The following is a 24870-nucleotide window of genomic DNA, read 5'->3' as shown; positions in this document are numbered from 1 at the left end:
TCTAATCGGTTACCATGCTCTAGTTTCCCAAACTAGTTTACAGGAGTTTTATTACAGTGAGGAGTGTAAGGATAGCTGCCCCCAAAATAGTTTGGCTTGACGGGAGGTCAACAATAGGGGACATGGTACAGCTCTAGATGGGGTAAATTTGGGAGCCCCACCTGAGAAAGTGTTGCCCCTCTCCAAGGAAGTGACCTCAAGGGCTGGATGCCTGCAGCTTTTGCCCTCTGAGTGGCCTGCACCCCGGTATCATCCCAGAAAATGATCCTGTGTCTCAGGCTTGGACAGAGCTTAGATGGCTAGAGGATACAACCATTGGCAAGGTGCCCCCTCACATATCTGTGCATTTGTTGAGAGGGAGCACCCTGGCTGTGGAGGAAAGGTTGGGAGTAAATGATGGTGGGGCATTCTGCAAAGCCATGCGGGGAAGTTCATGAGCCTTTCCCTGGAAGCCTACTGTGGGCCACAACAATTAAATCAGAAGAAAGCAGGATTGGAATGCATACTTTTAAATAGAAGTATGAGGGTTGAACTTGGAAGTCCCATCAAGAGAACCCATTTCTTCAGTCTTTGCCTATTTGGGGGATTTCATAAAGGACCTATAAGTAGCCTTAGGCTGGACTAGGCATGTATTTGTGGCAGTGGGGGGGATTAGTCTAGTTGCCTTGGTCTCATTTCATTTCCTTGGAAGATATTTTTATGCCATTTTTATATGTTTTGTTCAGAACTCAGATAATTTAAAAAATGCTTAAGAGAAAGATTGAGTGCTCGATTGATTTCTGAATTGTAAGCAAAGAACTGCTACTGAGGAACCTTTGTTTGATTTGGCCAGAATGCATAGATGAGGAAGAGAAAGGACACAGTCAATCAAAATGAAGAGACAACACGATTGGCTATACTTCTCTGGGTCAAAATGAAAGGTTGTTATCCTTTCGTGTACAGGAAATTAAAATTTACACTATGTGAAAAGTTCCCAAATATGGCTCCATTGGGTTCATTTCTCTTTGATGATGTAATATGGTAAAACACTGCAGTAGTCGGCTCCTGGATATCTGAGAGAGTCAGATAGATACGATAATCTTAATTTTGAATTTCTATGGCATCTTCTATAGTCATTTAAAAGTCATTTTGTAACTATGGGCAGAATCCATTTCAAGCTCCTTGCCTGTTTTCCAAGTCATTAACTTCATGGTATGGCCTCATTCTTTCTTTCTTTTTTTGTCCCTACCATTGAAAACAGATGACTCTACTCCATATCCATTGCTGTATGGAAATCAGTCAGACAAGTGATTTTCTGAAAATCTGGGCCTGGGATGAGGTCGTTATGAAAGAGGAAACTTTTTAAACCCTTACTGGTTACTCAGTGCTAAAAATCATTATCCTTAGTTCTTGGTTTTGTGTTTCTCCTATTGTGCTGCTGAGCCCTAAGTCTGTCTGTAGCTTTCTCAAGGGTAGACTTTACTGGATCTGAATGTTTGTGCCCCTGTCCCGCCATGCCTGCCCCCCACCAAAACTTGTGTGTTGAACCTAACCCTGAAGGTGATTTAGGTAGGTAGGGCATTTGGATTTAGGAGGTAGGGCATTTGGGAGGTGATGAGGTAGGTGATGAGGGCTCTGGGATTAGGCCCTTATAAGAGAGGCCCACAAGAGATCCCTCTGGTATATGGCTTCTGTGACCCAGAAGAAGGTGTTCACCCAACCATGTGGGCACCCTGAGCTTGGTCCTCTAGCCTCCAGAACTTTGTGAAATAAATTCCTGTTGTGTAAAAGCTACTCAGTCTGTGGTATTTTGTTATAGCAGCCCAAAGAGGCTAAAACCAACTTTCTCTATCTTCGAACCTTATCCTTAACCAACCATTATCTCAACCTCTGTCTGATAAATAGGAAGTAATTAACAGAAGAAGGAGTCAGGAGAGCTTACATACCCCTACTCCTTCAAGTATTATACTCATAGTGGCTATAGTTTTGTGTCAGTCTTCAAGTTTGGCCGCACTATCAAAAGAATGGGGGTACATTAGCTTCCGTAGGACTGCTGTAACAAAATACCAAAAACTGATTGTCTTCAAACAACAGAAATTTATTTTCAAAGTTTCAAAGGCTAGAAGTCCAAAATCCAGGTGTTAGCAGGGCCATTTCTCCAGGGACTCTAGGGAAGAATCCTCTTTTAGCTCCTGCAAGTTGCTGGCAATCCTTGGCTTTCTTTGGCTTCTAGAAGCATAATTCCAATTTCTGTCTCCATCCTCAGTGGCTTTCTTCCTTCTGTGTGTCTGTATCCAGATTTCCCTTTTCCCATGAGGACACCTATTATATTAGATTTCAGCCCTACTCTGATCCACGGTGACCTCATCTTAACTTGGTAACATCTACAAAGACCCTGTATCCAAATATGGTCACATTCACAGATCCCATGTGGATTTGATTTCTGGGGGACACTATTCACCCTAAGATGGGAGTGTCTGCAACTTTTGACAACATTCTCTCTTGGGGTCACCATGCTTTGTCTTCATTCTTTTTCCTTTATTCTCAGGAGGATTTCACATTCCTCGGTCTTTTATTATCTGATCTTTTTCTCTGGTTTCATCTGTAATTGCTCTAGTTTGTGCCAACCCACAAAATGTCCCAGAAAATTAATCTGCAAATCCTTAAGATCAGATCATATCCTTGAAATCAGGTGGATCCTGGGGGCTCTACACTTGGCCTTGTCTATAAAGAGTCTAGTGATCTGATTTTTGTATTTCCTCTCAGTAGAATAGATACCTATCGTTTGCCTTTCTCCTGCATCCCAGGAGAGCAGTACCCATATTAAGACTGTTGGGAAATTAACTGTTAAAATCAGAATTAACAGGTAAAATTGCTGACTTTTTGTGGTTCTTCTCCATGCAACAGTCACCTTTGGACAGCTTTGGCCATTTTAGAGAGCTTTCTACCTCCACTTTCTACCCCTTTCCTTAAATTTCTCAGTTCAAAATTGCTTTACCTATATTATTTGCATATCTCATAGATGAAACAGAAGTGAGGCCTGTGTATGCCAGGAAATAGTTCAACCTTGCCTTGGGTTGGACCATCCCCCACTTCTGAGCTCTTAGTTGCCATTTTGCATCATACCTGCCCCACCGGAAGAATCCTTATTGGCAACGTCTTCCAGCAAGCCCACTTAGGCTGCCCTGTAGCATGTCAGAGGGAAACTGGGCTAAGCAGTTTCTCAAGGTATTATAGGAGAGAACATTTTTAATTTTAAATAATAGAAAAACAAAATCCGCATCAGTCATTTTAATGAAGTGCGTGAGCATCATGATTTATTGTGTTTAAAATTTATTCTTTTTCTGTATTTTGACTTTTCACCTCCTTTTTAACACTGACCACTGATTTCTCAGGTGTTTCCTTTGGAAGTTGAAGGATGAGGATGTGAAGATGTCCTGTTTGGGTCTCTGTTGCTTTTCTTCCAGCCTCGGTGGGCTTTGGCCACGCCTGTTCCATGCTGGCAGCCCTCCAAGTACTATTGGTTTACAGATCATTGTTTCAAGAAAATGCCAAGAGAGAGACTTGGTAGTTTCAAGAAAATACCAAGAGACTGCATTTAAGCAACTGTAGAGAAATATAGAAAGCACTTCTAACTTTGAGCCTGTGGTTCCATTTAGCTATTTCCTTGCTGGTTTGCTTTTATTAGAATTCTTTTATTTAAAAGTGACACCAACAACCCAAACCTTGAAGAGAGAACATACTTAGATTATGCTTAATTTTTGTGTGTGCATTCTGAAATTTTATACCTTGCTTATTTTAGACCAAAACAGCAAAACAAAACGAAATCAGCATTAGCAAAGTCCTTTTATGAAAAAGATTTAAACTATCTTCACAAGTAAGCAAGTTTAGCAACAGCTTTTAACTCTTCCTTGTTATGAGTTTAGTAGATCAAGGTGCTTCCTGCTGATAAGGTAAGCACTTCCTTTCAGCTGATGACTGGGAGTTTGGAGGAAAAGAAATCAAATAGATTATCAGTCACCAGGACTAAAAGTTTTATAAAGATTAACTAATGAAAACTGAAAAACATGTGATTCTCTGTAGGACCTTATTCTATTCCAGCTCAGCTGCTGTCTCATGATATTAATATATTAGATTTTGTCAGATTTGCCTCACATTAAATGAAAAAGGGTTTTGCTTTATTTTTTTCAGGTTGCTGTGGTGATTTTCCCCTCAGTAATGGATAGAACAGTAATGACGACAGTGTTCAACACTGCCCTTCCAGTGCTTTTGGGCTCCAGTGCCCAACGAGGCATAGTGGAGAGAACACAGAACTGGGCTTAGGGGTGGAAGGGCCGGGCACAGATGGTCAGTGGCCCCAGATGTGCATTCACAACCTGAGCTACAAGTCCAGCAACCCTCTGGAGCCTCATTTTGCTTGTCTCAAAATAGCATAGCTGATACGATCTGATATGATCATTCCTGGCTTTTGCAGAGTTGTTAGGAATTTCAAATAAGATAATGTATTTATTAAAAGCTGTTTGAAAAACTATGAGCTACCATGCAGATATGAACTCTCTTTACTGTAGCTTAATGAACAACTTAATGAAAAGCCTTACTTTGGTTATTTCATTTAATCTGTACAACAACCCTATGAGGTTAAGGATTAATGCTGTTACAGATGAAGAAATTGTGGATGAGAAATGTTCAATTAGTTATGCAAGTGGTAACACAGCCAAGGTTGGAACTCGGTTAGTCTTGTGTCATGGCCTGTACTTTACTTGGAATATTATGATATTTTCAAAAGTTTTGCAACCTAACATGCAAATTAGGCAACTCTGAAATTATGTTGTCTCCTCCATGAAAATCTCTTACCAGCTGGCTATAAAGAGCTACTTTCTCTAACTTCTATTTCTTCCAAAAATGTCTCTCTCAAAACCTTTAATTCACTCTGTTCTCTACTTCTTGGTTTGTTTTTTTTCCTCACTTAATCATTTTCCTAATGGCGACCCCTAAAATGCTTTCCTAAATCACTTTCCTCTATTTTAAAGATTTTATTTATTTACTGAGAGAGAGTGTGAGAGAGAGAGCAGGGTGGGGAGGGGAGGAGCAGATGGAAAGACAAAGAACATTAAGCAGACTCCAAGCCCCACACAGAGCCCAGTGCGGGCTCAGTCCCATGACTGGAGATCATGACCTGAGCCGAAATCAAAGTCAGATGCTTAACCAACTGAGCCACCTGATTTATAACTCATTCATTTATTCATCCATTTTATTTATTATTTATTTATTCATTTATTTTTAATGTTTTTTAATTTTTCCCCTCCCCAAATTTAAATTTAGCAGTAAAGTAAAATGACGATACTTGTTTATGTAGAAAGTTTTTAGTGTTTGGACATCAGCAACACTGATAACAACTACAGAGGTAAAGCAATAGCTATATTTTAAAATTCCACAATCTTTATTAAAAAGAAAACAAAACACACCCGGTTTCTAACCCCAGGAGGTGCAGAAATAGTAAATTCAATAAAACAAACAGGCGTGCTACCCAATATGAATAAGACGTTATTGATGAGGCAGAATTAAACTTAGCTTTTGATTCATTTCCGCATTTGGAACACATTCTCTCTTTCTCAGAATCATACACAATGGGACTTTTAGATTATCTTCATATTTCTTTTGACTGATGATGGGCTTAGTATGTGTTGATAGCAGTTCTAAATCACATTTCTGGTATTAGAATGGACTCCCTTTTCCAGAGCTAATTAAGTGGAAAATGACGCATAAATAAAATTTGGAAGACCCATATTATACATTCTTTAAAAACTCCACTATGTATTGTGAATTATAGTTGTCATTTGCTTCCATTTATAATTTTAAAAAGTTTAGCTCTTGGTGTGACTTTATAATTTTTCATTTTCATCCATAATTATACCGTTCCAAATTGCTGTTTTCATGTCTCACTGTTAGCCAAATGATAGTTTAGATTTATGAAACACAGTATCAAATAAATACATTACATATTTAGTTTTTCGGTATTTAATTTTTTGGTTAATAGAAATTTTCATAGTTTTTTGTGAGTATGTTTTTCCTATCACTGAAAGAGAGCATAGGGGGGAAAAAAGACATCATTCATTTTTTTCAGTTTTTAAAATGTTGACATATTTTATTTTTGCCTGATACCATCTACACATGTGTCAAAGAATACCAAAGTCGAGGAAAAAGTGATGATACCCAAGAGAATGAAGGATAACTGGCTAAATGCTGATTAAAATCTCTCATCTGTGGACTGGAAATAAGTATCCAAAGAGAATTATGCTAACACAGTAGTATCAAAACTAACAACTTTTAAAATATCTTGTAGCAACTCAACAGGACCATTTATTTATTCTTATTTTTATAACTTACCACCAATTAACATGTAAAGGATAAAACAAAATTCACTGGTTTTTCCAAATCAAAGCTTATTGAAGTTACTCTTTGCAAACTAAAGGAAAAGCAAAGGGAGTTTAATGACTTACAGAAGGGCAGGTGGGGATAGCACTTTTTAGATCTATAAATAGATTTTTTTCCAGAGACATTAAATATGCCTCGCTTCTATAACACTACTTATAGTATCATATATGCTAAATAAATACTTTCTGAATGAATGGATGGGAACTGGAAAGTTATTTCCTTCTCTTTGAGAATATAGAAATACAAAGAGTGAAATTTCTACCTTAATGATCAGAATTAACTTCATTTTCCAGTACTTCATAGTTTTATCATAAAATACCACTAAATGAATGTATTCTACTTTACATTTGACTTGAACTTGTAAATCAAACTTGCTTCCTTTTGCTACGTTAAGCCGTGGACATAGTGAGTACACAAAGGAGAAAAGGAGAGAAAGCTTCAGAGTTTTTAAGTGCCCACACTTGTGATCTTTTCCTTCTCACCACTCAGTCTTTTCACCCCAAGAGGGTACTTCCAAAAATATTGGAATTTCTCCTTAAAAAACACACACTTAAGTGCTGCTGAGGAGAGGAGAACATGACATACCTAAAAGTACAGCTTGGCTTTGTGTTTTGTAAACCTTGTTTATGTTTGCTCTAAATCTTAGGGAAAAATACACAGTGGGCCTCCAGAGCTGTAAGTGGGTAAATAAAATAAAAGCTATGATTTCTCAAAGCATCACTGAATGCCAAGAATCTGATATTATCATTACAGTTTACACTGACCAGTTTAAGGGTATTCGTATCCTGTTATTCGCAGAAGAATTTACAAGGAAATCTAAAACCACTGGAAGAGACAATGGAAAATGTCATGCAGATTTTTAGATGAATCAACTATGATAAAACAAAAATTGAGTTAGCTTGTCTGGTGAACGGAATAAAATAAAAAATGCAGAGATGAGCTATCCAACCTTCCACCTCCTTATTCTCTTTTATATGATGTGGCCATGAAGTTGTTCTCCTCCAAAGACTTTTTCCCCACTGGATTTTTTAAATCTGATACAACTGATACCAAGGTCCATAGGAGCTGAAAATGTGGGTTGGAAAAATGTGGGCAGGGTAACAGAATGCTTTCACTTCCCTATGATGTATTTTAGTAGAAGGTGCTGAATCTTCAGATAATTTGTATGGGGGTCACTATGTTCCAAGACTCCAGGGGGCACCATTTGATGGCATATTCTGTGACTGGTGCCCCCTGATGTTGTGCAGTGGGGCTGCGTCAACTGTGCTGATCTTGGCTTCAGGAATGTTTTCCATGTGTTGTTCCAGGAGGAAAACTATTTTCTAATCTTTCATGGCATTCATGTTTTTTCAACATCCACCACAGTCTATAAACAATATCAGCACAGCTAATTTTGAACCGCTTTTTCATGGGGCTTTAACCAGAAATGAAGGTAGAAGCCTTATAGGCCATAGGAAAGGTACTGCTTTGTGTGACACACATTTACGTCTGAAAACATGGGTTTTCAAAGGGAGTGGGTTAAAGCCCTGGGTTTAAAGTGGGTTTAACCCACGAAGTGGGTTAAAGCCTTTGGCTCAGGTCATGATCCCGCGGTCCTGGGATCGAGCCCCAGTCAGGCTCTCTGCTCAGCGGGAAGCCTGCTTCCCCCCACCTCTCTGACTGCCTCTTTGCCTACTTGTGATCTCTCTCTGTTAAATAAATAAAATCTTTAAAGAGAAAAAAATATATTCTTCTTAGAATTCTTCTCAGCCATTTTCAGTTACGTGGTGATTCTGTATGTTCTTCTTAAACCTTATAAAACCTTTTTCCTAACTCACTGTACATTTGTAGAGTGTGGACAGGAGACATGACCTCAGCTTTACAGGTTGCTTAAAGTCACAGCAGTTTAATTGTCCTCATGTGACAATGCATGTACATTCATTTTTTAAATCCAAAAAGTCCTGATGCAGATTGAGAGAGATATTTGGAAGACTTTGGCAACTAATAAAGAATATTCTGAAAAAATAGAAAAGGTGGCTTGGATATGTTGGCAGAGCAAGCAATGTTTTTGTTTTTTTAAAGATTTTATTTATTATTCATTTGAGCAATTGAACGCACATGTGTGAGTAGGGAGGGAGGAGGTGAGAGAGAATCTCAAGTGGATTCCCCACTGATCATGGAGCCCTGACAGGACTTGGTCTCAGGACCCTGAGATCATGACCTGAGCAGAAACCAGGAGTCAGACACTTAACCAACTGAGCCACCCAAGAGCCCCAAGGAATGTTTTTTAATCACCAAAAATTGCTATTGGAAAAAAGGGGGATCTATCTTTTTTCCCCTAATTTTATCTTTTTTTTTTTTGTAATTTTGTCTTTAAAGTCTGAGCCTTGCTCAAATTTTACTCCTTTCACAAAGTTTTCTCTACCTATCCCTTCTCAAATCCCCAAATTCATGCAAACTACTTGAGCCTGTAGAATTCAGTACTTGGGTGCAATCAGATTGCTTGGATTGGTGTCCTGCTCTACCACTGACAAACAAGATAACTTTGACCAAGGCACTTGACCTTTGTGTGCATTGATTTGCTCACTTGAGAAATACAGATAATAATCGTACCTGCTTCATGTGGTTATTATGAGTACTCAAAAAGGAAAAAAAAAACCTAGAAACATATCTAAGTACTTCGTGGCATTTCCTTTTTGTATATACCACATGGTGCAATATCTGATTGTTTCTTGTAATGATTTGCCTTAATTTCTTTCTAGGGCATAATATATACACATAAAATATAAGCTTCATGTTTGGGTTTTCCATGCTTGGGTCTTATATATCCAGGTTTTGTTTGTTTAGTTAGTGTTTAGGTATAAGATTTTTGGGTTAGGACCTGTATCATTTACTATTTTTGTTTGTAACAGACTTGATTTTTTTAGAAGTGTTTTAAATTTACAGCAAAATTGAATGGGAGACAGAGTTCCCATTGATTTACCCTGTCCCCACACATGTACAGCCTCTCCTATTATGAACATCCCCTGCCCCGCCAACCCCAACCATAGTGGGACATTTGTTACAACTGCTAAACCTACACTGACACTTCATTATCACCCAGAGCCCATAATTTACTTTATGGTTCCCTCTTGGCATTGTACATTCTGTGATTGACAGATGTATAGTGACTTATATCCACTATTGTAGTAGCATACAGAATAGTTTTACTGCCCTCAAAATCTGTGCTCAGCCTTTCTATCCCTCCTCTGCTCTAGCCCTGGCAAAGACTAATCTTTTTTACTGTCTCCATAATTTTGCCATTTCGAGAATGTCATGCACTTGGAATCATTTGGTAGTGGAGCCTTTTCAGACTGGTTTCTTTCATTTATGAATATGTATATACCTTTCCTCCATATCTTTCTCTGGCTTGATAGCTCATTTACTGTTAGCATTGAATAATATTCCATTGTCTGGATGTAGCACAATTTATTTTATGCTTTTAGCTACTGAAGGACATCTTGGTTGTTTCCAAGTTCTGGCAATTATGAATAAAACTGCTATGGACATATCATTTTTTTTTTTAATTTCCTATAGTCTCACATACAAAGGTAATGATTTTTAGCTCTTGGCATTCTAGATCTTGGATATGATAAGGAATCAAAAATAATGTATTACATACAAGGAAATTGGAGACTGAGAGACATGGTATTCACTAACACTTCTTGTTTAGTTCACTGCTCTTCCTACTGTGAAATTCTTTCCTAAATAAAATGAAGAAAATCTAAAAATTAGAATGCCATTTAAAGAATATTACCAAGGATTTGATGTGCTGAGAATAAGGACTAAGAATTATTATACCAAATGATATGATCAGTGTTTTTCAAGAATAAATTTAACAAGTTGTAGCCATGATTTTTTCACTGTGCATTTTTCTATTCTCTTTTGGTTGGTTGTATTTTTGAATTTTTTCCAGGGGTCAATGCTCTCTTTGAACTGACTGGGTCTTGCTAATTTAACAGGTTGCGGTGGGGAGTTGTCTGGGCCCACGGGCTCCTTCAGCAGCCCCGGATACCCTAACACGTATCCCCCGAACAAGGAGTGCCTCTGGTATATTACCACAGCCCCTGGGAGTAGCATTCAGCTTACCATCCATGACTTTGATGTGGAGTATCATGCAATGTGCAACTTTGACATCCTGGAGGTAAGAATTCAGATCGCTTATCAGCACGTTCCCTCTACCCCAGGATTCGGGGTGGAACTAGAGATCACCCTGCAAAACTCCCTAAATTATTTCCAGTGGCCAGTTGTGTTCTATGTCCCGACATTTCAACAAGTATCCATTCTCTGTGAGTGATGTTGACGAAGAAATGGGATTAAAAATCTCAGTTTGGGTTTCCCTAAAAGCAGGGTCTGAAGGACTTGGTGGCAGGCAATTCAACTTGGAGATGGTACGAGGAAGCAGGCGTGAGGGGACAGCAGGAGGTGGGGTGAAGGGCGAAGAGCCAGTGAGGGAGCCCCTGAGGGCCACTCGGGGGACTCAGGTCCCACTGGGACCCTCTGAGGTGCCATGAGGACTGCTCATCAGACCATCCCTCTAAGGGTGTGAGTCTGAGGCACTGTCCCCAGATTCCTGTCCCCACTGATGGACTGCACTCAGGATTATTATGGCCCCACATGTCAGTCTGAGAAATCTCCCTTAGGAAAGACGGTGGGGGGGGTGCAGAGTGTAGAGAAGGGGTGGCCTTGGTGAGATGGCAGCTGCCACTGGGGGATCCCCATGGTGCAGGGTGCGGAATGCAGCAACACCGCATGACATTTCCCTCAGATGATGAAGATGGCCTTTGAGAATCTATTATAATCAGGGATCTAGTCATTAGGAACAGAAACTGTCTGCTAAATTTAATGGCTTCCAACACACAAAGCTCCTATCACCTCAGCTCTAAAAATGGCTGTCATGCTTCATGACAAGGGTTCCGTTTCTACAGGATTTCAGCTCCATGAAGGGCTGGGTATTTCTTTGTTTTGGTTTTGCTTTACTGCTATACCTACGGCGGAGTGTTTGGCAAACAGAAAAACACATGATATATATTTGTGGAATAGATGACAGCATATATATCTCTGATTGACACACCAAACTAACACACATAGCCGGAGGTTTGCGAAGGGATTTTGACCTCCATTTTCCCATTTGAATGTTAAATAATCCTGCGAGGTAAGAAGGGAATTTTGTCCCCATTTTACCATCGTCAAAACAGAGGCTCAAAAATATTGATGGGTTTTTCCATGACCACAAGGACAGTGAGTGGATGAGCTTGGAACTGAATCCATCCCCTACTCCATGCTCTGCATAAGCCAGTACAAAAAGAGAGATAGAGGTGGGCAGTGTACAAGATGTTGAAATGATGAGCGGCATGAGCTTTAGAGGAAACTTTAGCACTTAAAACATCATTTAATCACAAAACAACTTCCTTTTTTTTTAAGATTATATTTATTTGTTAGAGAGAGAGAACAAGCAGGGGAAGCTACAGGCAGAGGGAAAAGCAGGCTCCCCAATGAGCAGGGAGCCCGATGCAGGACTTGATTCCAGACCCTGGGATCAAGACCTGAGCCCAAGGCAGATGCTGAACCCACTGAGCCACGAAGGCATCCCAACAAGTTCTTTCTTTGAAAAGAAATGGGGTTCTCAAATCCCCTCACTGAGTGGAGGCGGAATCACAGAATTGTACTGAGCAGCTCTGGGCTCTCTAAATGCCGCAATGAGTGAAATCAGAGACGGAGCTGATTAAGTCTTTGTGTTAAAGCCTTTTACCCTTGTCTTCATGTCGGTCCTGGGTGTTGCCAAGTCATGACTCCATCTCAGAAGAGGAAAGGTTTTTGGGAAGAGAGAACAAGGTGACTCCTGAAATTCACACTCACAGTGTGAGTAGGACTAACACTCACATGTGGAAGGTACAAATGGTCTTTCTTGCCAGCAAGGATATTTTTCAGTGGCATAAAACCCCTTAACAGTTACAAAGGGTTTTCCACAGTAAAACCCTTTTCCACAGTAATGTGAAATGTTCCTAACCCTTCATTTTCATATTCCAAAGCACATGTGATTGTTGCCCACTTGGCAAAATGTAAATGGATTCATTGTGCTGAGGCTTTTGTCACACCCATGACATGAGAAAGCAGACTAGGGCTGTTTCCTGCAAGACTCAACTAGGGGGCACAGGGGGACAAGGCATGGTCTTCAGGCAGCTGCATTTAGGCAGTCCGAACCCTGCGCAGAAAGAGCTCTGAGGTGAGGCTCCCATCAGCTGGGGCTTATTTTTGTTAGAACAACGTGGTCTCCCATGTTGCATCCAAATCAGGGTTTGGGGGGACTCTTTCAAGCCCCTTAAGTATTTTGGGGAAAGTTTACTTTTTACGGCTGAAATGAGTAACCCCCTTATGTTTTGTTCAAAAACCTTGTTTGACATCTTGGCAAATGCTTCCGTCAGGTGGAAAGTGCTGTAATAAATCTGCACTAATGATGATAAAAGGAATTTTTCCATCCCTCATACCATAGGTGCTGATAACATGCTAGCAATAGGTTTCAAAATGTTCCCTGGGGTGGTCACACGGCCTGGAGACATGGCTGACTTTTCTAGATCTGCCTGCTCCAAGCCTTGCCAGATGGGACCTCTCTATCACCAAGTATGAGGCTTACCTGGGTTTCACCAGATTTTATCAGGAGCCAATATTTTTTCCCCCTCAAAACTCAGTGTCCAGAAAGTGGCCACTTGCATTAAGCAACAGCCGTTCGGTTACTCATAACCCTGGAATGCTGACTTGATTGTAACAATCAATGGAGCTAACAGAGCAGAAAGAAATGTTCAAAACAGATTAAAACCATAGGCTTTGAAATGTTCTATATCCTGAGCATTTTATAAAAACACATTTTTTAATCTCTGATCATCAGACCCGCTTCCCCCTCCCCCCGACCCCGCAAGTTTAGTCATATGCTGTAGCCGAATGAACCACACCCTGAAATTCTTTCCATCTTTTTCCTCTTTTGAAGAGTCATGCGTTAACTGTTGGTGTTATTTGTGGAAGCCAAAAGTACCGTTCTATTGTTTGGGTCATGGAAATACTGGCTGATTTTGCTTCAGTCTCTTGAGAAAGGAGCCTGCTCCTGCATAAAGCAGAAAAGGAAATCCACTCCTTGGGGCAATAAATCAAGACAATTGCTTGGTGTGGGCAGTTTACTCCCTCTGGTCTCTCGGAACGGTCTGTTGTGAGTCCAGCCCCGTAAGAGGGGAAGCAAAGATTATCAGAAGCGGCAGTGTTGATTCTTCTGGAGGCTTCTAGGCCCAGCGGACTCATACCCTCAGACCCATTATGTTTGTGATCTTAAGGGGACCCCGAGCAGGGAAAACAGAGAATATTTTGCTGACGTGCAAGTTTTCTTTGTCAGAACTAAAGCCTTGTGCTCAGTGTTCTTTCCAAATATGTGCTGTTTATTGGGCTCAGATGATTGGGAACACATGCCGTCAGTTTCATGCTCTGAGGACTGTGTTGGGGTGAAGGGGGGGACGCAGGCAAATCGGGAAAGGACAGCATAAGCCCGAAGCAATCTGCTCCTGTCATTTGCATATGTGTACGTATAAAGGGCCACACAGGGCTCCTCCAAAAGTCCTGCTTTTGGTGGGACTTAAGGGGCCACACAAACATAGCTCCTCCTATGAAAATAAGCTTGAAGCCATCCGCCTGCTTCATTCCTTTGCAATTAAAGTCCTTGTGCTCAGCCCTCTGTGAACAGCAGTTTCATTCATTTTGGCCTTTCCTGCATGGCTGGGGGGAATGAATCAGACAAAGAAATCATTATAGATTCAAATCACACAGCCTCACCAAAAGTAGGCTTCTTGTTCTCCCTCTCTCCCCTCAGAGAACCCGTGAGTGATTCCCCCTATCAGTCAACAGCTGCCCTGAGGGTGGGCGAGGGCCTGGGGCCAGAGGAATGGTGGGGGAGGGCTTGGAGGTGCGAGAGGCAGACCAGGCGGGAGTGGGGGGGCCCTGCACACAGGTCCCCCCAGCATTGTTCTCCCTCTTCCGCTTTCTCCCTGGAGCACTGAATAAGGAGCATATGCCATGCGGGGGAGGGGGAAGGACCCAGATACCATTATGCCTGAAAACGGTCACCAAAAATGGCCTTTCTGCTACAAAATTGAGTTGGCCAGGTCTGGAGGCAGGGGTTCAGTACCTTTCGTTTGATTCTTATCTTCCTGTCCCCTTCCTCCCCACCCCCAGAGAGAAATCTGTGTATGAGGAGTTAGAGACCTGCCCTGGGCTGGGTACATCTGCCTGAAAGATGTGACTCTGAGACCCCAGGGTGAAGGTGGGGGCACTTCCTGGGACGAATATGTCCCTGGGGCACTGGGTCCTAGTCAGGTAGATGGTTGCCAATTGGAGGAGCCCAGGAGACCTGAGGACACTTGAGATGGATCTAGAGGGAGACGTCCAGATACTGGGCAGTGTCCAGGGCCATTCCCCAAAGGAATCCAGCTGCTCTCGGTCATGTTCTCACCAGTGGGATTCTGGGAGTAGATTCGGAAAGAATCAGGGGGCATCCCTCTTAAGGATACCACAGAACACACTGATACAGAGGTTATATTTTCACTCTGTCTGAAAAAAACAAAAGATTATATTACATGCTTAATTTTATAAAGTATTCAAATTGCTAAGTGGAAGATCCTTTAAAAATCCAACAGGGAGCTCAATAGCTTCAGCGAACTGTCACAGACAAAGTGGCTTTATGCTAACTCTATTCCCACGTGCCTAGAAGAGTTAGATAGCCACACTCGATACAGTTTTATCGGCAATGCCTCTGCCAAAGAAAGCAGGAAATCCTATGAAGACGTGGAAAGAGGAAGGAGGGAGATAGGGAAGATTCTGGAATAATCTGTTCAGTTCTGCTGTACAATTCTGACTGATAGAATAAGCAGGCGTTTTGTGGGTGGCAGAATTTGTGTGTTCCTAGGGCTGAGGGAGTGCCTTTGAAAACCCAGCTCAAGTTTATAGTTCACCCCACCCAGGAAGGCTGAGATTTCAGTCTCTCATGATAATAGAATTCAAGAGCTGGTGGTAAAACAAGGTCAGGGGAAGGGCTGTCATTGCTTAGATATCTCTTAACTTCAGTCGTCTTTTCTTCATCCCGTCTTAGGTCTATGGAGGCCCCGATTTCCACTCTCCCCGAATAGCCCAGCTGTGTGCCCAAAGATCATCTGAGAATCCCATGCAGGTCTCCAGCACTGGAAATGAGCTAGCCATCCGTTTCAAGACCGACAGCTCTATAAATGGGAGAGGCTTCAATGCCTCATGGCAAGCAGTCCCTGGAGGTGAGTGAACCGAGGAGGTATCTCCAAATACTTGGACTGAACCGTTACAAATGTCATGAAATGATTGGAGAGAGAGGCATGAAGCCCTAACACAGTGACAACTTGGTGACTCCTCAAATGGCAAATACTGCTTTGGCATTTATTCTTCCCTAAAAACCATGTGATAGAATGTAACTTCCAGAGTTAAAATATGTGAAAGTATGCAAATCCATTGTAAAAGTAGAAGCAGGGTAATTGGTTAGACTAACTTACTCTCCAAGGGCCTTGGGCTGTTCTCTGGCCTCAAATATGGGCATCAGCAAAGGGAAAATTACTTCATGCCATGGTACAGATCTTTGGATGCTTGGCAGATGCCCAAACTGTAAAAGTTAGATTTGTGCAATCTGAAGAATTACCGTGTATTATACAGTGGTGTCCTGTCTAGCATCTTAGGCAGTCTAATAATATTTACCTGTTGTGAATTTTTTAAAATAAAAAATAAATGCACAAAATATTTGAGAAGAAGTTAACCTATATAGCTACTAATAAAGCCATGTTACCTGGCAGCTTACTAGGTGCCAAGGATCTAGTCTGTTCTGTGAGCACGATCTCATTTTATCCCTCACAATCAGCCTATGAGGGAAGGTAATTTCAAATCATCACCTTACTAATGAGGAAATTGAAACTTAGAGATGTTAGTACTTGTCCAAAGTCACATATCTAGGAAATTCCAAAGCACAGATGTGACCCCAGGCTAACTCATGGCCCCACTTAGGGAACTCGAAGGTGGTGTAGAAAGTGTGTTGGATCTTTCCTAAAGTTAATGATGTGTGAATTTAAAGAGGAATATATATATGATTATGTAGACATAGTGTTTAGATTACCCCAAATGATTGTCAGCTATTAGAAAATAATACTACATTTTTATTATAGGTTTATATTATTATAACTCCAAGATATGACAAGGCATAGAGATAGACAGTGATAGGTATTTGATAATATCATAGGAATAAAAAGACTGAATTACTGTACCAGGCCCAGAATATTAAATTTTAAAAGATAGATATTAAATTATTAAAAGCATACACTACTAAGTTACCAAATTCTTAGGAGATGTGTTATTCTTACAGTTTATTTTTAGAGAACAAATAAGAGGCATTTTATGACTTTATGAGAATAGGATTTTATTTGCACTTATTTTTCAGTATTTAAAAAAAATTTTTAATTACTTTTGTCATCAGTATTAAAAAATTTTAGGGATTTTCTTAGTCATCCTTCTTCCTTTTGTTGGGATGAATGAAATTAATGGTGGATATTCAGTTCTGCGCAATGGTTAGCACCAACATAAAACAGGCAGTTGAACAAGGCAACATATTGTTCTAAGCTATCAGGTCATGGGGCAAAGTTTTATGCATCATGGACTCCTCTCATTCTTGAATTGGGTTTCCTACTTACAGGTTGTGGTGGGATTTTCCAGGCTCCCGCTGGAGAGATTCATTCTCCAAATTACCCCAGTCCTTACAGGCGTAACACTGACTGCTCCTGGGTCATTCGGGTGGAAAGAAATCACCGTGTTCTCTTGAACTTCACTGATTTTGACCTTGAACCTCAGGACTCTTGTATTACGGTAGGTGACACAATTTCAAGCACCGTCTATAGTCAAACCAGGGTCAGAATATTGCCTTGTGAGCATATTTAGTAAATGCATTAATTATGGATGTTTTCAACAGTAAATCATGGGAAACCCAACTATTGGCAACCTAAAATACAAGGACATTTACTTTTTTATCTAAATACAAATCAGGAGGTGGTTGATCTCAGGGTTTTTTTTAGCAACTCTGTTTCTGTTCTATCATCCGTAGTGTGTTCTACCATCCGTAGTGTGTTGATTTGTCATTTTGTGTTTGTTTCTTCATTGTCAGAAAATGGTGGCAGTAGCTCTGAACATCCTTCCTAAGTATAGATGCAGAGAAAGGGAGAAGGAATTATGCTGTTTTTTCTGTTTTGTGTTTTTTAATCAAGAAAACAAAATTTTCATGCAAGTCTCCTTACATATATCATTAGTCAGAGTTAGCTGCAAGAGAGAATAGGGAACTTTTAATGAAACAAATTTATCAAAATATTTCAAATCAATTATTATTAAGCCTCCTGGGAGTTTTCATGGGTTCTTTTTTTCTTGAGGTCAGGGTATCTCAGTCTGCTACTAGAACAAATCAATGTCTGATAGGACAGAATAAATTGGGGGATTGAGGTGGAGATACCTATTACTTGGCCAGATGACCAAAGTTTCTGTTACTACCTTCAACTTTAGTACATTCTCACCTGAAACTGATGCTTTATCCTTAATGTAAGAGTAAATGAGGATGTATTTTGAGATTTTCTTCTTTTTTTTTTTTTGATTACCCGATTTTTTTAACTAAAAATTTTCCATCTTTCATTTGTATTTAGAAACATTTCATTCAGGGACACCTGGGTGGCTCAGTTCATTGAGCAGCTGCCTTCGGCTCAGGTCATGATCCTAGCGTCCTGGGATCGAGTCCCACATCAGGCTCCTTGTTCCGTAGGGAGCCCACTTCTCCCTCTATCACTCTGTCTGCCTGTGCGCTTGCGCTCTCGCGCTCTCTCTCTCTGACAAAAAAATAAATAAATAAAATCTTTAAAAAAAAAAAAAAAAGAAACATTTCATTCAAATATAAACCAGATTCTCTTGGCTAATGGGTCTTTCTATTTTAGTTTTCTGACAGTTTCTTACACAAACTCCGACTGGCTAGCTTTCAGATTTACCTCAGGAAAACTCAAAAGTTGTTTTACATCTTTCAAAGTAGTCCAGTCAAATGGTATGATTTCAAATACTATTTTACAAGGTAAAATTAGTAAACTACTTAAAAGATCAGTTGATTTATGACTAAGTATTAGTCTTCTAAATGAATCTTCAGAGTCTAAGTTGGCAAAGCATTGTACAAACTTAAGGTATAGAGCAAAGTATACACTTGCCATAATGGTGACTCAGACCAACTCTCCTGACAAAGATAATTTAAACATTTTAGGTGATATTAAAAAACACCTTCCTAAATGTAGCAAAGAACTCACAAGATAGTGTGAAATCTCTGAGTAAATATTGAAGAGGTTTGAGCCTAGTATTTGAGATAGCTTTTACCTCTAGGGCATTTGCTGATCCAGATGGGGATAGCAGTACCTCTGTGAGCCTCTCAGGGCAAAGAGGAGCAAAGTGTGAGTTTAGAGATGGAATAGAGTGGAAGTCCTGGCAAGCCATCTCATATCAAGGTAAAGAACAGTAAAACATCCTACACAGACTGCATCCCAGCTTTGAGTTAGCTGAGTGGACCCAAAATCTGAATGAGAGGATACCCTGTACTGTTAATGTATCTCTGGACATCTGACAAAAGCAATTTAGAATTTTCTTCAAAGGGACATAAAGTCATCCTAGATCTCATTTCTACTAATAAGTTTTCATGGGCAATAGCCAGCACACTCTCAAAGATATGCATGTACCTGAGGAGATAACAACATAAATGAGATACAATATGAATAACAGACAATGGAAACAAACATATTAACGTGGCAGATTGGTGAACAATTATGATTACTAGGCTCATGGAGATAAAAGTCAAACTTTAAACTCTCAGCAAGGAACTGCAAACTATGAAAAGTGACATTGCAAATATGAATGAGAACCAATTAAAATTTTTAAAATTGGATGAAATATAATAGCTGAAATTAAGATCTAGTCAAAGATTTTTTTTTAATATTTTAGACGATTAGACAGATGAAGAGAGAAAAAGTGAACTGGAAGATAAGTCAGAAGAATCTATCTGGGGAAAAAGCATGGATAGGCAAGAATATTGAAAATATAGGAGAGAGGTTAAGACACATAGAAGAGGCTTATAAAAGGTATACATTTAATTGTAATCTCAGAAGGAAAAGTGAGAGTTAAATGGAACAGAAGCAGTATTTGAAAAGTTAATGACTGGGGTGCCTGAGTGGCTCAGCTGGTTAAACGTCTGCCTTCAGCTCAGGTCATGATCCCAGGGGCCTGGGATGGAGCCCCACATTGGGCTCTCTGCTCAGCAGGGAGTCTGCTTCTGCATCTCCATCTGCCCCTCTGCCTGCCTATGCTCTCTCTCTCTCTCTCTTTCTGTCAAATAAATAAATAAATAAAATCTTTATTAAAAAAAGAAAAACTAATGACCAAGACTTTTATAAATCTGATGAAAGACATCACATTTAGAAAAAACAAGAATCCCAAGGAACCCAAACAACTAAGTGAGTAGAAATAGAAAGAGAAATAAATAGAAAGATATACTAATCTAAAAAAAAAAAAAATACCTGAAGATAAAAGGAAAATGTTACAATCAGCCAGGGGAGTAGGTAGGAGAGCAGATTGCCTTTTAGGAAGTGGCAGAGTGGACCCTGACTTTTCAACAGTGGTAATTAGAAGGGCAAAAGACAATGGCATGGTATCTTTAGTCTAAAGAAAGAAGATAACTACCAACCCGGGACTCTGTCCTCTCCTAAAATAGTCTTTAAGAATGAAGGTGAAATAAAGCATGGCAACGGAAAAGGGTCTTCAAGAGAAGTTAAAATGGTCCAGAAACAAATTGTTTACTTTCTAGATGTGCCTGCAATGGGCAATTCTCCACCATTTGCTTCCTCTCCCAGTTGGTATGGTGCCAGGTACAGTATCTTCTCTTCTCTTTGGTAAAGTCCATAACCCATAAAATTCAACATACAAAAGCCTGTGAACAAAACAAAGCCTAGGTCAAATGGGTCAAAGGCACGCCCAGCATGGCTACATTTTTCCCCTCCTGTGTTCATGAGTAGAGCTTTCCATCTACATGGGATATAAATATACAGATAGAGTTTGCTATTAACCACAGCCATATCTCAGCCTACAGCTGGCCTTGACTTACCAAACTTAGCAGGAGGCAACAGATAGGAGGAAGTGAAGCCTCAAGTATGATCTGGTCATAGGCATGGAGACAGGAAAATAAACCCAAAGACAGGTGCTGGGAGGAGTTCAGTCTAGCAAATGAAGGTAAAATATAAAATGTAATAGTCCAAACAAGTTGTCGGAAAAAGGGAATCCTGTATGAGGTAGTTGGACTATCCCTGCCATTGGACCGATGGGGCTTTCAGAAACAGTTGCCACTAAGCACTTGAGCAAAACTTCGATATAAAAAGTGAATTACATCTTGGGAAACCTGGGTGGCTCGTTCAGTTAACCATCTGCACTTGGCGTGGGTCATGATCCTAGGGTCCTAGGATAAGTCCTGCATTGGGTTCCTTGCTCAGCAGGACACCTGCTTCTCTCTCTGCCTGTCACTCCCCTGCTTGTGCTCACTCTTTCTCTCTCTGACAAATAATAAAATCTTGGGAAAAAATTTTAAAAACAAATAAAATAAAAAAGAATTACCTCAATTGCATGGTGCCGTGGTTAAGAAGTCTAGCCCTGTGGTGAGGAAGACCTGGGGCAGAGCCTGAATTATGCCATTTTCAGGTAGTGTTGCCTTGAAGAAAGTTAACTTTTCAGTTTTAGTTTCTTTAACTGTGAAATGGGGAAAATAAGAGTACCGGTGTCAGATTTGTTGTTGGGATATTCGGGATGCTGTAAGTGACCTGCTTTTCATGTAGAAAGGTATTGATTTGTGCTAGCCATAATCAGAATGGTGCTGATGGTGAGTGCCCTCCGAGAGGCATGTTCAATGAGCCCTGGGAGAGGGGGTGGCATGGAATACTAAAAAGAGCAATGGGCTGAAGATTCAGGGCTCCCCATCTGTGATCGTGGGCCTCAAGGACATCAGTGAAAGAAGAGCCTGCTTAGGAAACTTTCTCATAGCATAGGGCCTACCATCTCATGTCCCTAAGACTTCATCACCATAATAATCATCATGAGAAAACAGAGGGAGCAATTCATTTGGATCTGGAAGCCAGAGAAGTTTTCACACTGGAGATGACATTTTAGTGGCAGAATTTCACCAGTAGAAATGTGGGAGCGAGGCCAGGAGAGGAGGCTTTGGGAAAAGAATTGGGGAAATTATGCACAGAGGGATGACTACACACAGACCTGTGAGGATAGAAAAGATGTTGTACTGGCGTGTAGCAGGCTACCCGTGGGTGAGCATGTAGAGACCAAGAGTCTATAGAAGACATTCTCAGTAGCCTCAGGATTGGACAAACTCTCTCATGCTTTCTGAATCTGTAATTATTTTATAGATTGTATGAAGTTAATAGAAGATTTCTGTGAAACAGAAGAATTGTAACTCAGAACTGTATTTTACAATGATAACAGGTGGACTTGTGAGGACTGGGTTGGCAGAGAAAGAGAAAGGTAGCATGAAGGCTGTTTGGGAAGCTATGGAAAAGCCTTGGGCAGTGGCCTTGGGTGTGGAAAACAAGAGATGTATTGGAAAGGTCATTTGGTTGTACCGTCACCAAAATTTAGAGACTAATTATATGGTAGAAGGTGAGGTGGGCAATAGAGATGAGGGAGTCAAACCTATTCACTCGAAGAATGAGTGAGTGATGACACTATGAAGTGAGTAAAGGGGTAGATACCATGAGTTTGATTTGGAAACTTTTCAGTTTAGCAGTCTACACTATGGCCCTTATAAAGTTTGACATAGGAGTTTAGGGCTCACGATGGCATCTGAGCCAGACATATACATTTGGGAATACTCTGTATATCTGGGTAGTTGTTAAAGCCACAGCAGTAGGTATGATCACCTATAATAGCATCTTCTAAAGAGAAAAGCGCCAAGTAAACTCTTTAGGAAATATCACCGGGGCGCCTGAGTGGCTCAGTGGGTTAAAGCCTCTGCCTTCGGCTCAGGTCATGATCTCATGGTCCTGGGATCGAGCCTCGCATCAGGCTCTCTGCTCAGCAGGGAGCCTGCTTCCACTTCTCTCTCTGCTGTTGAAAAGGAGCAACTGAATGTAAGGGATACATGGGGTAATTGATGAAGTCATGTTCAAAGCAGAGATCTGGAGATAGATTGGTCCTATAAATTTCATATTTTCAGGATGAGAAATTAAAACACATGGCCAACCCCAAGACATACAGTTTTCTTTGATTTATTTATAAATGTATTTATATTGATGTATTTATATTGAAAATTACAGAAATCACACATAAGCCATTTTTGTCTGTGCAGTTTACAAATCACCTTGACAAACGGTTAAAGTAATGTGAAGAGGGACTGTTCTGGTAAACTAGGGTAGAGATCTGCTATGTGTGGTTGCCAAGTGGACCCAGTTCTAGGATGGGAGGCCGGCAGAGCTTGGAAGCAGACAGACAGTGTCCTGGTGAGGCTGCAAGCTTGGCTCCAAGTTACAGTTAGCTGTCCAGGGGTTCATGAAGGCGAGCATTGAGGCACCAACCATCTATCCTTTACAGCTAGATGGACACTGGATGTGAAACGTAGCCTACAGTCCAATATCTTACATAACATCTCTGCAGTTTAAGTTCAGACAAAGCCAATCATTCATTCTGGAGACATTCAAGTTAATTTCTTGGTCCTTTTGCTTAGACGGAGTCATTAGCAAAGAGAAAAACATTCAGCTGCCAGTGATGTTGCCAGATAACATTTGTGTTCATGGGATTTTTAATAGAGCTCAATTGTACTATTAAATATCAAAGTAAATTCTGGCTGGATGGGACCAGAAATCATGCTTTTTAAGACTCCTGTAACAGTTTGGATTGTCAGAAGTGGAAATATTAATTTTAACAGACATTATGGCTAATAGTTGCAAATACATAGATACATGGGATATTAAGTTTACAAGAGGAGAGATTAGAGGTAATTTACTCTCATATGCTGATTTTTGGGGTAGCATTCTTATTTTAAAAAATAAGAACATTGAAGTCCATATGGTCAGGATCAAGACCCGGTAACAATTAATAGCAGGACCAGCACTAAAACATAAACAAGCCTAAAGTAACAATAAGTATTCTGAGAAAATATAAGAATTACAGTGGACATGTGAGGAACTGAATAGTAGAATAGAAGACAACTGAAAAAATAGAAGGAGGAAATAAAGCTAGGGTTCCTTTGGAATCATTTTGAATGGCCCAGATTTAATTTATCAATATAAGGAAGCGTGTTAGGATTCCAGAGATGAGGTAGAAGGTGTCTTTGCCTTGACATTGGGTGGTCTGGGCTCCATGGAACCATTCAATCTTTGGTGTCAACTTTGCACCAGACCCTGTGGCACCACTAGTGTCCGGGCATGGCTCCAACACTCCCTCTTGTCATGGCTGGGGGATCTGAGTTTGCTCATTTATAAAATCGAGTGCCTGGTGAACCCACAGATAGAAAGGATCCAGTTAGGAGTTGCATCTGTGGGTCAGAGGAGAAGCACGAGGTGGGACGTGAAGAAATAGACACTGAGGGTCTGGAGACGTCGGTATGGGAGTTCACTCCAGAGATCACAGTCAGACCCGCACCGACTCGCTAAGCTTCAGTTTCCGCTCTGCGACAGGATTGGCCTTGGCTAGGAGGTCGTCTCCACGGTCCACTTGCTGTGCAGAAGAGAGCTCCTCCTGTAGCAAGTCTGGTCCCCGGTGGTCCTAAGTGGAGGCAGGGGAAGCCCACAGGGACCCTCATCTCTCTTGGCCTTGTGGATGACAATTTTAAAATGGATCAGTAATGCACAGCCTCCAACTCCTTTCACATAACCACCAGCAATAGTCTTGGTATCCGAAAGGCAGCAGTCTGGTACATGAATCACTAATAGCTTCATGGCTGAACCCGTGAGTAAATGAATTTTGTAGTCTCTACTCCTGCAATCGTCAAGTGCTTCATTGGAAAACTGCAGATGACACATTTAGGAATGTGCTATGCTGAGTTCACTCCCTGGCACAATGATTGATATACAGTCTCACTCTTTCGAGCCACATGAGAACTCAGATAACATCACAGAGGCACGTTTTCTAGAATTTCATGCTGCTATAATGAAAAAAGAAAGAGAAACAGAATTTTCTGACCTCTAATGAAATGGTGATGGCATCGTGGGGAGCTAATCAGAAAGCTCAACTGACGGTCAGGTTTCAACTAATTTGGTAATATGTTTGCACTTTCTACACTGTCCCTTCTGAGTGGCTAGTGCAATTAACCTCCGGCTCTCCGGAATGACACAT

General features: G+C 40.7%; 1 protein-coding gene across 1 annotated transcript in view; it reads left to right on the top strand.

Annotated features, from left to right (window-relative positions):
- The window catches only part of CUBN (cubilin), a 271085-nt gene that overhangs the window by 107511 nt on the left and 138704 nt on the right, over positions 1-24870 (top strand). The window contains exons 29-31 of the mRNA XM_032349505.1: positions 10395-10576; positions 15560-15734; positions 17171-17340. Coding sequence (XP_032205396.1) covers positions 10395-10576; positions 15560-15734; positions 17171-17340 — 527 coding nt within the window. The remainder of the gene's footprint in view (positions 1-10394; positions 10577-15559; positions 15735-17170; positions 17341-24870) is intronic.

The sequence above is a fragment of the Mustela erminea genome, chromosome 6 (genome assembly GCF_009829155.1).
Source record: "Mustela erminea isolate mMusErm1 chromosome 6, mMusErm1.Pri, whole genome shotgun sequence".
NCBI lineage: Eukaryota > Metazoa > Chordata > Mammalia > Carnivora > Mustelidae > Mustela > Mustela erminea.
Note: the sequence above shows the minus strand (reverse complement) of the source record. Positions and strands in the feature narration are given on the sequence as shown.